This window comes from Perissodus microlepis, chromosome 6 (genome assembly GCF_051167445.1).
Source record: "Perissodus microlepis isolate ML-2025 ecotype Zambia chromosome 6, ASM5116744v1, whole genome shotgun sequence".
Taxonomy (NCBI): Eukaryota; Metazoa; Chordata; class Actinopteri; order Cichliformes; family Cichlidae; genus Perissodus; species Perissodus microlepis.
Genome location: NC_140466.1, coordinates 30,489,660 through 30,503,789, shown reverse-complemented (window position 1 = coordinate 30,503,789; position 14,130 = coordinate 30,489,660). Strand labels below are relative to the sequence as shown.

General features: G+C 40.7%; 2 protein-coding genes across 4 annotated transcripts; both read right to left on the bottom strand.

Annotated features, from left to right (window-relative positions):
• Positions 1 to 6,209, bottom strand: LOC146385935 (uncharacterized). 3 transcript variants are annotated; one of them, XM_084931932.1, is made up of 7 exons: positions 5,916 to 6,208; positions 4,152 to 4,283; positions 3,969 to 4,081; positions 3,809 to 3,846; positions 3,492 to 3,708; positions 2,874 to 3,101; positions 1 to 845 (listed from the first exon to the last, which is right to left on the bottom strand). In XM_084931932.1, the coding sequence occupies exons 1-7, from the start codon at positions 6,152 to 6,154 to the stop codon at positions 223 to 225; spliced, it is 1,590 nt and encodes a 529-aa protein (XP_084788058.1). In that variant the 5' UTR covers positions 6,155 to 6,208; the 3' UTR covers positions 1 to 222. The 3 variants fall into 3 exon arrangements, with proteins under 3 accessions (XP_084788058.1, XP_084788059.1, XP_084788060.1); XM_084931933.1 differs by having other exon boundaries at positions 2,874 to 3,083; XM_084931934.1 differs by lacking the exon at positions 2,874 to 3,101 and having other exon boundaries at positions 5,916 to 6,209.
• A 1,100-nt stretch (positions 6,210 to 7,309) lies between these two features.
• Positions 7,310 to 14,111, bottom strand: LOC146385934 (uncharacterized). The gene is made up of 8 exons (XM_084931931.1): positions 12,844 to 14,111; positions 11,468 to 11,542; positions 10,875 to 11,000; positions 10,669 to 10,799; positions 10,072 to 10,133; positions 8,843 to 8,906; positions 8,286 to 8,567; positions 7,310 to 8,109 (listed from the first exon to the last, which is right to left on the bottom strand). The coding sequence occupies exons 1-8, from the start codon at positions 13,077 to 13,079 to the stop codon at positions 7,487 to 7,489; spliced, it is 1,599 nt and encodes a 532-aa protein (XP_084788057.1). The 5' UTR covers positions 13,080 to 14,111; the 3' UTR covers positions 7,310 to 7,486.
• Between the last annotated feature and the right edge of the window lie 19 nt (positions 14,112 to 14,130).

Sequence of the window (14,130 nt, the reverse complement as noted above, 5' to 3'; positions counted from 1 at the left end):
TGCGATTACGGGACTTTAATCAATGGACCAGACAATCTTGACCAATCCTGTCTCCATTTTAGGGTAATTATTAAACATCAGATTAATGCCATTGTGCCACATTCATAAGTATGCATATATCTCTTGAAGCTCAGAAGTCAGATTAACAGAAAGGAGTACATGTCTTTGTTTAGGTTTAATAATCAAAGGCTTCTCAGACTGCTGTAAATGTTCTTGATCACATTACTGTTTGTTTACCACTATCAGCTGCTGTTTCGGTCTCCCCAAAGTTCTCATGGATGTTTTTGGCTTCTTGTCATGAATCTTCACATGCGCTTGATAGCCCTGATAGTAATAGAAACACTTCCCACATATCTTACACGCATACGGGTTCTCTCCGGTGTGAACTCTCAGGTGAACTTTTAGGGTATCTGCTCTGGAGTAACGTTTCCCACAGATCGAGCACAGAAAAGATCGCTCTCCGGTGTGAGTCTTCAGGTGCAAATTGAGGTTGTAAGATTGCAAAAATGCCCTCCCACACTGATCACAGTGGTAGTTCTTTTCTCCAGTATGGGTTAACTTGTGTTTTTTAAGCATTTCCATCGTGACGCAAGTCTTCCCACACTCTGAACAGAGATAAGGTAAATCTCCTGAGTGGAGGCGCATATGCATTTTAACACTCTTATTATGTTTGAATCTCTTCCCACAGTCAGGACATGCGAAGGGCTTCCAGTGAATCTCGCGGTGTTCCTCTAGCTTATGTTTCTCAGGGAAGTCCATTCCACACTCCCCACACACGTGAACTGTAGCAGGAGATGCTTTAGGCTCGCTCTTCTCTTGAATTAATGTCCACTTTGGTAACTCTCCTGTGAAAAATACAAGCATGTACACAATTAAAAATAAAGTAAAAAAACAAACAAACAAAAAAAAAAACCCCAAAACCTCAAGTTCACAGACAGGTGAAGTGAATAAAACTGCTCATGATGTTACACAGTGAGAGCCTCTGCTTGAAAAACTTGGGTCGAGGCATTGATTGTTTTGTTGAGTTCACACTAAGTTCTCATTACATTTGCTGAAGAAACTGATGACTCATCCTGCTATGTGGAAACTACCAACCAGCAGTTGGCTGAACGAAGATGATGTAATTGTTTTTAGTTGGATTTTGTTTTTTTTCCAGTTGAATAAAGTAAGGGTACAGTGTGTAAAATCTCACTAGTAGATTGCTGACTGCAGTCAACTGAATTAAAAAAAAACTTTCTAAAAGTAGTCCGATATGAGTCAATGACTCATTGAAACTCACCTCTATACGACGATAGCAATACTTTGGCGAGTTGTTGGATATCCTGAACTTTTCTGTTGGTAAGCTGCTGCTGTTGTTAGCGGCTGTTAACCTCTGTTAGCTGCTGTTAGCCAGGATTAGTGAAACTTTCTTTGACTTTGTTGGACTCTGATGCTCAGTGATTGTGATCAAACTGTTTATCAGTGTTGTTCACTGTCTGGAGACGGGAGGATCACATATTTGCTGCTGACAATAATTAATTGTGACAATATTGAGAATAAATAAGCATGTTCACGGATATTTTCATGTGTTAAAAGGCCTGACTTCTGCTGACGGCTTAGAGGTCAGAGTTGAGGAGGAAGAAGATGACATTTTGTCCAGATGCTGATCATGTTTTCTCTTTCCTTTATGTTTTTGTTTCTTTGGCACCCTTTCTCAGATGATAAAACACAGTTATTGGATTGGATTGGATAATGCATTTGTTTCTCAGTTGCAGGCAACTGCAACTGAGATAACAAACCTTGCCAACCGTACTTACAATACACAACTTCACGCTAGGGAGACAGGTCAGGCTAGGTAGCAAAAGGAAAAACAATGAAATGTATAAAACAAAAGGTCAGATCAGGAGAAAAAAAAAGAATTTCTGCTCATACTGATCCTTAAAAGGAGTCAGCATGAGGAGAAGACAAAAACTCCAGCACATAAAAAGCACAAATATCACATCGTAACACCATAAAAACACAAGACAAGCAACATGGGGGGGGGGGGGGGGGGGGGGGTATGCCAATGTGCACAGCTGTTGGCATACCAGTTCAGCCTGAGAAAGTGTCCTTTCGCCCATTAGGCGAAGATCAACAGTCCGCAGCCTACGCAGGTGGCCTCGAGGGATTGGGCAAGAGAGACAGTTCGTTCTCATCATCATATCTCTTGGAAAATTGTTGTTGTTCTCGTCGGCAAGTTATGATGCTTTTTATCTTGAATCTAAGGGTTGCAGACACCAATTAAAAGGACACCTATGAGTTTTTTCTCCCCGACTGTTGGCCTAATACAAATGTGGTTGGTGTCTAACAACATACAGCCACAATGAGATTAGGTGGAGCAGCGATGTCTATCTCGCCCACTATAGTCAAGTTGGTGGGGCAACATGGCGGCATCTACAAATTGGCGTCCGCTCTCATGCATTTTTAATGGATTTTTTTAAGTTTAGGAGAGTGCATCAATTTTTTGGAAGATGTTATTCTATTTATGAGTGAACACTATTTTTTTTTTAATTAAACTGACTGTAATCTTTACACAGCTCATGCTTGTTCGACCAGTAGAGACTGCCCTCTGCTGGCACAAGCCGTGCAAAATGCATCACCTTAACATCAGTATTTGAAAGAGGAGCAGCTGTATTTTTGAAGGTACTGAAAACCATCAAAACATCAAAATGCCTAAACACCCAGGTATTCAACAAAACCGTGATACCAGTCAAGTCTACTCAGCAGTCCATACATTTTTTTAACTGTTCTTTGTGCAGCTCGGTAAAAGATGAGTAAAGAGGATTTTCAACTGCCACAAACATCTAACTGAAACAGGCTAAAGTGTCCTGAGCACAGCGGGAGGTTCCTCTCACCTCTGTGAACTTTCATGTGTGTCTTGAGGTTTCCACCCTGGGTGAATCCTCTCCCACATATGAAGCATTTGAAAGGTCTTTTTCCCGAGTGAATCACAAGGTGTCGTTTCAGGGCGTTGTGCCGGGGGAACACTCTTTCGCAGGTCGGGCAGTAGTACGTCTTCTTTGGTTTACAAAGCTCCTGGGAGCTGCTCTGTACACTGGTAGGTTCTAGAGTGAGAGTTTCTCCTCAAAATACAGAAATATCAGTGTGAAGTTGTTGCACTGCATGCATTGTGTGTGTATGGTTTCCATTTATAATCAAATTATGATATTAAAGTGTGTGTAGAGCTTTCTCTTATTTCAATAGTTTTCAGACATATAAAGCATAAAAAAAGGAGAAGACAGAAAATCGACTGTCTGTTACTTTTGATATCTTTCTAACAGAAGGCAAGAAGTTAAACCACAAATTAAATGAAGCTCAAAATAATATTCATATGTGTACCACAAAAAGAAGGACCATCTTTCATAATGAATGTTGGTGAAGCCCAAGACATGAACATGATTTTTAGCTTCATCTTGTGCAACACATGTACTGCCTGTCAGTCTTTTTAATACATTTTAATAACACTCCATCACCTGTGGGTGCGTTGCTGTGATCCTGTGTTTCAGGTCTGTGGTCTTCACTGGGATTTTCATCAGTGTTCGTCTCATTCCGGTTTATTTTCTTTGGCGCGTTGTGATGTGAGACAGATGGAGTGAGCTCCAGCTCAAACGATGGAGGTCTGGAGGAAGCCCCTGGTGTCCGGGAAGACTGATCTGCTGAACAGGTGTTTTCAGGTTTTTGCTCCTGATCCTGTGAACACACAGAGAGCTTTAAATTCTCTTGCTTGAAAGCAGTGTTTGCTGTGAAATGGTGGGATTTTTAACATCTACAGGATGCACTTTCTCCAAACCTTGTGTTGATTTCCAAGCAGATGGTAAGGCTTGTTTCCTATATAAACAAACTCATTATTATGTTACAGCCACTGACAAGGTTACACAGAAAATGGGACTGTTTTCCAGACAATCATTACTAAATAATGAATCCAGTATGACCAGTGTTGCTGTCCTCACTCTGAACGTGGATTGTTTCTGCTCCTGGTGGCTGTTCTGTTTGTTCTGCATCTACAGCATCATGCATGGTGACCTGTTTGGTGAACGACTTGGGAGCACTCAGGCAGCCAGCGCTGTAGGAATAAGAAAAGGTAATGAAAAAAAGTCATTTTTATTGATACAAACTTCTGGTTCAGAGCTTACCGAACATGTACAGGGGGAACGTAATCCTGATCATCGCTGTCATCATAGCAACCATCCTCTTTTGCCGTTTCCTCTTCTGATGTCGAACCATGTCCTTTGTACTCACGTGGAAAACAAGTAATTTCCTCTGTCCTGTTAATATTTTGTAAAATGCAAAATATATTATTAGACAGTTACGACCCAATAAAACACTGATGAACACAATATACGCTGCTTTATACCCTGTTTCACATGTCAGTGCAGGCTTGCACACGCTGCTTTTCAACAAGCTGCACCCAGCATAAGTTAAATTAAAGGTGCCACATTGTGTGCCATTTCCATTTCCATGTGGTCACAGCTTCTGAAACCTTTCCATTCAGAAATGCTGTCAATAAATTAAATCATTTTAAAATTGCATTTTTTATTAACTGAGGTTATCTTTGTCTAATATTAAAATATATTGATGATGCAACTCTTCAACATTTGACAAATATGCAAAATTCTCAGAAATCAGGGAGGCGGCAAATACTTTTACATAGCACTGTAAATCTTGTAGAAGTGCAACACACATTTGAGGTTAACTATTAACACAGCTGAAACCATCGCTCTAAGTTATGGAGGCATTTATTATGTTCTTTTCTCACAGCCCACATCAGAGCGAGACCAGATCAAAAACTACTACACTGACCAAATCTGGACTAGTTTATTTGTTTAAACAGTTTCTGATTTGTAAAGAAAGGCTGCTTAAAGACACACTAACAAACTGAACAAATGTTTCAAACATCATTCGGAGCTTTAATTAAAAAGTCCAACAGTGTTTTAAAGAAAAAAACAAAGCAATACAAAAAAAATAAAAACCCTCACTGCTGTACTTTATTTGTTTTACTTTCTTTTCCGGTAACTGTTAAATCAGAAACTACCTTTGTGTGCCTATGTGCTTTGCAAGCAGTGTTGCCAACTCCTCAGTAAGGAAAATCGCTATTGGTTGTCCTAAAAGTCGCTAGAAGTCGCATAATTGGTCATGCTAATCTAATTGTAACCTATGTTGTTGGAGAGAGAAATAACATCGTGGAAGAGACATAAAGTGAGTAAAAAACGTCCTAAATGCATTTAGAGTTTATTTAGAACTACAAATTAAATTTCTTTTAGCAATTATAGTTTTTTTTTAATGTCACAATTCCAACCCTGCTCCTTTACCCGGGCTTGGACCGGCAAAAGTGACCCGAAATAGGCACTCTGGTGGAGTTACTTTGTGTGTGTGTGTTTATAAGTAGTTTTAAACCTTGTGATCCACAAAACAGCATATGAGTAAAAGAGTAAAAGAAGAACTGACTGCGTTACAGCACCCGCTGCTTGTTGAGAGTAAAAGCGATACGCGCTTTCACGTCTTTTTTTAAGCGACTTTTTTTTAGAAAAAAAGTCGCTAAGGGGTCTGAAAACTCGCTAAATATAGCGACAAAGTCGCTAAGTTGGCAACACTGTTTGCAAGCCAGGGACCAATCACTTCCCTCTTTGCTATACAGTCTAGCTGTTGCGTCGCAAACCCTGCAGGACACACCCCCTGAGCCTAATCAGGAAACGCCCATCTCACAGCACACGGTCAGTGGCTGCAGCTGGACTACTACCAGATACTCATAGTTAAAACCAAACCCCTATGCTACTCAGTGACTTTAGCTTTATGATGACGCTAACGTTAGCTTGACTACAACACGACAGTGATAGACCACGGCGTGTTACATTTGACATCTTAGCTACCTTAAACACGATTCAAGCACAGGTAACTACCTGTCCAGCAGAAATGTGGCGAACTCTGCATCTGTTTTGAATCCTCTCTGTTCCCGTACGTGCTTCCACCTGTGAAAAACAGCTCCAATGTTTAGTCTGTTTTTGTCTCGGGCTAACGCTTTCGTTTCAGCTCGCTGCTTGTCGGGAACCTTCTCTTTAACTGGCTCTGTTGTGTTCGCTGGCATTAGGAGAAGGGGGACGGGCGTTTCGTCGCATGCTGGAGGTTGCTCCTCAGCCATTGTTTGTAAACTTTTCCCCAAGATTTGGAGCTAGAGCGCATGCGCAAGGTAGAGGCGGTGCGCGGCGCGTTCACGAACCGGCTGCTTCTCGCACTGCTGGTGTTCAGAGAAACCCCTGGTACTGAATGGTTAGAGAAATCGACGGCAGAACAAATGGGAGCTTTCAAGGAAATAAATATACTTTCTGGGTACCGGATAAGGAGAGGGTATTTTAAATAAAAGAGAGAACAAATTATAACTATATTGAGAGCATACTGGCCATCAACATGGAAGTAATCATGGCTATGGATGAAAGTGCTTCCCTATGCTCTAACATAGACTCTATATAAAAAGTGGATGCAGTCACTGTGACCCCTTTCAAGACATCAAGATGTACTGCATATTTTGAAACCTCAAGACTAGGTTTCAAAAGATCTATTTGGATAGGGTGACCATATTTTGATTTCCAAAAAAGAGGACATAAAGAACTTTAATAATACTGTTTGCTTAAAGAAAACTAACTATGTAAACAATGCCTTCTCTGTGCAGTTAATGAATAGTGAAATACAAAATGTCCCATAAGCTTTTACAAGTCAACAAGACCTGGTCAGAACCCCCTCAGGTAGGTAGATTGTGGTGTTTAAATGATGCTCACACCAGCATCCTTCCTTCCATGCAAGGCAGGATGGATCCATGGTTTCCTGTTTTTTCCATCAAATTCAATCTACAATCTGAATTTCAAAGTAAAACCATTAGTCTTTTTAGTCATTTCCAGACAGTTCTCTGTAAACCCTAGGGTTAGATGTGTGGGAAAAGCCCAGTAGACCAGTTTCTGAAAAAATTCGGACCAGTCTGTCTGGCACCAACAAGGACACAACATTCAAAGTCACTTAAATCACATTTCTTTCCTGATCTGATCTTCTGCAGGCCATCTTGACAAGTGTAAATGCACTAAGTTGCTGTAATGTGATTGATAAGCTAACCTCACGTTCAGGTGTGATTGGCTGATTGTTTTCAAGGACAAAAAACAAATAACAGTCATATTTCTAGCTTCACTGGATTAAGCTTTTGGCTTAATGGCAAATCCTTGTATCAGATCCACTGAGTCTCCAATATCTGGAATAATCAACATTAAGTTTAAGAGTTTGGTAAGACTACAATTACAAAACACACAGGAACAATTATTAGGATTTATTGTCTTCACAGTTCTAGTCACATAACAGCAACTGTGCTTAAAAAACACATAACATTTACACTGCTTTTCCAACCACTTCAGACATTTCTCTGTAGAGAGTTAAAGGTATATTATATAACAAAAATAATTTAATATTTTCTTATTTTTCTAAAATCCCATTATTGATTATTTACCACTATCAGCTGTTGTTTTGGTCTCCCCAGAGGTCTTGTAGCTTTTTTGGGCTTCTTGTTATGAGTCTTCACATGTGCTTGATAACCCTGATAATAATAGAAACACTTCCCGCACATCTTACACGTGTACGGGTTCTCTCCAGTGTGAACTCTCAGGTGGGCTTTAAGAGTATCTGCTCTGGAGTAACGTTTACCACAGATCGAGCACAGGTGAGGTCGCTCTCCGGTGTGAGTTCTGAGGTGCAACTTTAGATAGGAAGAGCGTGAAAACGCCCTCCCACACTGATCGCAATGGTAATTCTTTTCTCCGGTGTGAGTGAGCATATGTATTTTAAGCATTTTCGACGTAGTGCAGTGTTTCCCACAGGTGGAACAGAAGGAAAGGGAATCTCCCGAGTGGAGCCGCATGTGGATTTTAACGCCATTTTCCTGTTTGAATCTCTTGCCGCAGTCGGGACATGCGTAGGGTTTCTTGTGAGTCTCGCGGTGTTCCTCTAGCTGATGTTTCTCAGGGAAGTCCATTCCACACTCCCCACACACGTGAACTGTAGCAGGCGATTCTTTAGGCTCTCTCTTCTTTTGAACTAAGGTCCACTTTGGGAGCTCACCTGTGAGGAGGAACAAATACAGTGACTGATAGATACAGATGGGCAATTAAATAAAGAAGAAACACCGTGATACACAAGAGGAGAAACTCGACAGATGCTTTCATGAGCACAACTGACTTAATCACATGACTGCTTGTGGTTAAAGTGTCCTGAGCACAGCGGGAGGTTCCTCTCACCTCTGTGAACTTTCATGTGTGTTTTGAGATTTCCACTCTGGGTGAATCCTCTCCCACATATGAAGCATTTGAAAGGTCTTTTTCCCGAGTGAATCACAAGGTGGCGCTGCAGTGCATTGTACCGAGGGAACACTCTACTACAGGTCTGACACTTGTAGATCTTCTTCGGTCTGCGAAGCGCCTGCGGCGGTTTTATCTCTTCGGTCTTGTAAGCGAAGCCGGTATGCTCACTGGTGGATTCTGGACTCGCACCTAAAAATTCTCCTGAACAAAAATAAATACCTGAAAATAATAATAATAATAATAATATTCAGAACATTAGTGTGAGTATGGAAGGCATCAAGCAAAAGCAGCAAAACTCTGGTTAGATTACTGCTGCATTAAAGAGATAAAAACATTCTTCTGATTCAATCACGCTTATATGCAAAAATCAAAACATAAAGAGATTTTTCTGCGACTTTAAAAATCTTTTATGGCCAGCAGAGGATATTTTTATGTCTTGTGGATCGGATCTTATAAAAAAAAATATGACATCAAAATAAAATAGTCTAACTTACCTGTAGGTGCTGCTCTATGATCCTGCTCCCGTGTTTCAGCTCTGTGGCCTTCCTCTGTTTTCCACTGTGAACACATGAAGTTTGAAACTGTCAGCATTTGCCTGAGCAAAGGCTCCACAGTGGAGTGGTTATCACATTTGCCCAAAAAAAAAATGATGTCAGGAGGACTCACAGATCCTTTTGAGGTTGTGCATCTGGTATAAAAACGTCAACATGTAGAACTACTCGCTGTGGTGCGCTGCATGTTGAAGTTGCGGTACTTCAACATGTGGATGTTTCCAAAAGGCACAATTCATTCTGGGTGATACATCTGGGTTTTGAACCGACATGCTCTCATATTTGCACAATACTCCAGGGTCTCCTCCCGTTAGGAGATACCCAAACCACTTTAACTGGCTCCTTTCTATGTGGAGGAGTAGCAGTATTGAATGACCGAGCTCCTTGCCCTACCTGTAAGGAAGAGTCCAGCCAGTCTTCAAAGGAAACTCATTGTGAAATTAGTTTAAATCGACACCTATGCTTTTACTTTCAGCTCTCCCCAATCTATCTGTGAACTGGTTCCAGAGCCCGAGCTATGGACTGAGGTGAGCTTGACTACATCTAGTCGGTATCTCACAAAAGCGCCGGCTCCTTCCCCACCAGAGAGGTGACGTGCCACGTATCAGATTTGTAAGCCAAGGATCAGAGAGCCAGGGCCTCCGCCTCTGACTGCCACAGATCACCGAACACCTATGGCCTGCTCTGTGAGTTGTGGGCCCATAAGAGGATGGACCCATATCATCCTTTTTCAGGTTGAGCTACCAAATGCTTGTCCCCAAGCCTATACCCTGAGTCTGGCTCCAGGTAAGACTTCAGTAAGCCTGTCCCGGGTACTCTGTCGATTATCGATTTATTTTTCTGTAAAGGGGTCCATTATGGAACAAACAAAATGGACTGAAGGGCTGCAAGGTAAAGTATAAAATAACAGGGATTATTTTGAACCATGAATCATTCCAAACTGTTCTATGAGAGTCCAATAATAAAACTTTGGAGCTTGTAATCACTGATAATAGTGTAGGTCCCTTTAAAAAGGTCCATCCTCTGAACAGACACATTAAAAATGCTGTGCAAAGGTTTTTAATGCATGTAGTTTTTCTGTGTAGCCCTGAATCACACCCCGCCTCCTTAAATAGGTGCACAGCTATCAACAGTTTAAGAAGTCTTAATCTATAAGGTGTAAATTTGCTCACTTGGAGGTGTTTGTTGGCAGCATTCATTTCCTGGTTTCCAAGCTGATGATGAGGCCTGTTTCCTGTGGGAACAAATGACACAAAAATCAGCATAACATTATAGACACCAAGTTACAGAGAAAATAATGACAACTTTGGTGTTTAACTTTTCTCCAGTGACTTGTGGGGATGTGTTGCCATTGTAACAAAGACTTTATGCTAAAGTTAAAAGACAGAGTTGTCAGTGATTTACACAATCAGTGTGATCTTCCATTGACTTTGTTCACTGTCTTATTTCAGAGTTCTTGCCAACTTTGAAATGACAAATTTACATTGTGGTTGCTAGGCAACAGCCAAAATGACCTGGGCACTCACATGCTAACAGCAGGTATAAGTAAGACTAGGTTTGTTTGGTGGATGCTGTACACAATAACTATCCTACAAATTGGTCCAAACAAAAACTAAGTTATCAGTGAAGACCAGGCTTCATAACGATCTGTTGATGCACCCGACCCAGAGACATTTATATAAAATCCTTCTAATCTCACACAACTGCTGCTGGTGTTTAAAGCAGTCAGCAGTAAATAATGGATGCAGGATAACCAGTTTTGTCCTCACTCTGGACTTTCGTTTTTTCCATGCCCCCTGGCAGCTGCTCCGTTGGCTCTGCAGTTTCATGTGAAGCGTCCCCTTTGCTGATAGACTCTGGAGCATCCGCGTGCATTTTAGTTTTACTGGCACTGCCACCGCTGGAGGAACAGGGAAGACAGTGAGAAAAATGAAACAACTTTTCATGAACCTGAACTTTTAAATGAAGGGCTTACTGAATGTATACTGGAGGGATGTAGTCCTCATCCTTATTGTCACTGACGCCATCTTCATCCTCTGATGTTGAAACGTCTCCTTTGTCCTCGCCCGGAGAACACACCCAGTCCTCTGCACGGTCAACACTACAGCGAAGGAAAACGGACATTATTGCAATGACTTATAAGTTGATGTAAATATTATGTGTATGGGAATTACGATGAAATTGAAGTCATCATCAAGTTTGAGGGATGACAAATAGCTTTGCAGTTTTATGCATACTTGTTTTGGACAAGTTGACTTTTCACTCATTAAAAATAAGCATTCCATTTACGGTAGCGTGAAGTTGTCCAATTACATATGAGACCTTGAAAAATACAAGACTGTATAGAAAAACTTCTGCAATTCTGCTAATGTACTACTTTTTAAAAAAACTTAAAAGTCTGCAATTCATTCAGATTATGACTGTTTTATTGAACTTTGTCTGTCAATACAGGATCTAACTGTACAAGGTATGCATATATGTCTGACCTAGAAATTATAATCTGTGAAAACAGTATAATTAATTTAAAAAACAACAACTAATAAATACTATTAATAAAAAAACATATACCTTGACATTGAAACCTGAGCAGAAGGTTTTTCTGCTTCACTGAAACTCAGCTCTTCCTTTTCAAAGTCAGCATCTCTGCAGAAAATCAATTCATGGAGGTCAAACTAAAATCCAGAAAAATTACATCTGGTTACTAATTATTTAAATAATTGCACAAAAGCATAGTATGCAAGAGCTAACTCATAACATGGAAAACAAAAACATTATAACCTGACGTTTTGTCCTGGTAAACTCTCTCTTCTCTGTTCTAAATTTTCAATCAGTCAGCATTTTTCTTATTCATAGGGTGATCACTGTCACACTACACACTGAGGAAGGACAACTGTGTAGGAGGGATACCCACAATCCTTCACTTTGCATAGATAAATGCCCACAAATGGGGTCAGTTGATGTACTTTGAATTCTGCTTTACATAATGATGGCCAGAGCGTTAACGTTGAGGCTTCAAAATGCAGTGTTCCAGAGCACTGGGTGATGTGCTTACATCCATCTTTGATATACAGTCTATGGTTACAAACAATTACCATATTACAAATTAAGTGTGGGAAAAATATTTATTTGAATAACAAACATTTGCACAATTAATTAAATGTATTGTGGTTAATGAAATATTTACTTTTGTGTGCCATTAATTTGAGTATGATGTCAACAACTCAAAAACTTTCTTAGACTTCATGATGTTTTTCCAACTTGATTAGGGCGTTTATGTTCTTTTTCCTTTTTCCATTTATTGAAACACAACGTGAGTGCATAAGCCAGTGTACACCGGTCCCAAGCCCGGATAAAGGAGGAGGGTTACATCAGAAACATACAGATAATAAAGAATGAGATTTCCATACAGAGGAGGATGCTAAGGTGAGATGGAGGGAGATGATCAACTGTGGCGACCCCTAAAGGGTGCAGCAGAAAGAAGGTCTTTTTTAATGCAAAGGAGACTATGTCCATCTTTGATATGGAATTTATGGTCCAGCTGTAGCTTTGCAGACCTATCAAGCACACCTCAAGATCCCACCCAGCACAGACCTCTGACTTTTCACGCCACTCCACGCACACAGTGTTAGTTTCACTCCCAGTGAACCTATTTCTAAAGCTCATGCTGCTCTTTATTCATATCTTGTAGCTCCACATGTATGATTTGGCAGTTTTGTTTTGGGGTTTGTTTGTTTTTTTTTTACACCGGATGTCCTTCCTGACACAACCCCTCACACTCACGCGCTCATCACAAACCTCAGTACTGGGAACAAGCTAGCATTAGCCCACCGCAACATCACTCACAAGATATGCGTCATTTCAGCCAGTGTGTTGTGTTTTATCTGAAGCAAAACGAAATGAAGCTGAGCTATTATTATTACCCTTATATTTAGGGGTATTATTACCTGTCCAGCAGAAATGTCGCGAACTCTGCATCAGTTTTGAACCCTTTCAGTTCCCGTATCTCCCTCCACCTCTGAAAAGCGGCTCCGATGTTTATCCTGGCTTCATCTGACACTCCCTCCGCAACCCGCTCTTTGTCTGCGACCTTTTCCCTCTTATTCTGCTGTGCCGTGTTTGATGTTATAAGGAACAGAGGAACGGGCTCTTCGTTTGATGTCTGAGCTTGCTCCTCAGCCATTGTGTTTGCAAACTTTTCCTGACGGTGCGATTAAAGAGAGCATGCGCGGAGAACAGGGGCTGCGCAGCGCGTTCACGATCAGCGTCTTCCTCGAGTGCGATATGAATGTTTTTTTTTCTTTTTTAAAGTTCTAATATCTTTGTAATTACATGGATTTGATGTTAAATTTATGCAGTTATGTAGTTTTGTTTTTGCATTTAGTGAACAAATTAATAACGTTAGAGAGCTAAAATTGGGCAGTTTTTCTATTAATAAGAAGTGTATCATTATCCTGGAATGTTTTAAGCCAAATCAGAGATGGTGAGGCTGGGAATTTTTTTTTAAATTTGGTCAGCTGATATGGAAAGAGTCTGTGTTAAGCTGAGTCTGTGTTTTATTTATGTGGATAAGTGTGTGTGCGTTCTCAGAATATTTATTGCATTCCTGTTACTGACAATAAGACCCCAAAAGTATAACTGTATGGTGATTGCACTGTAAAAGTAATTATCATAAAACGCAATTAGCCAATCATGTCGCCACAACTTGCATTTAAGCATGTACACATCATGAGGAAGAAAGGCGATTTAAGTGACTTCGAACTTGGTAAGACTGTTGGGGCCAGACATACTGGTCTCAGTAAAAACTACTCATCTACTGTGATTTCAGAAACAGCCATCTCTAGGGTTTACAAAGAATGGTCAACTAAAGAGAAAATATTCAGTGACCAGCAGTTCTCTGACTGAAACTATTGTGTTGATGTCAAAGCTCAGAGGAGAATGGTCATACTGATTCAAGCTGGTGGGAAGGCAACAGTAATTAAAATAACCACAAATTACAACCAAGGTATGCAGAAGAGCATCCCTGAACCTTGACGCACAAGGGCTACAGAAGCAGAAGACCACAATGAGTGCCAGTCCTACCAGCTAAGAGCAGGAACTGAGACTACAGTCCAAAGAGGCTTCCCAAAATTGGACAATAGAAGACTGGGAAAATGTTGCAAAGTTTAATGAGTCATAGCTTCTGTTAACTCATCCCAGGCTCACCCACTGAGCCAAACCGGCACCCTGGCTGG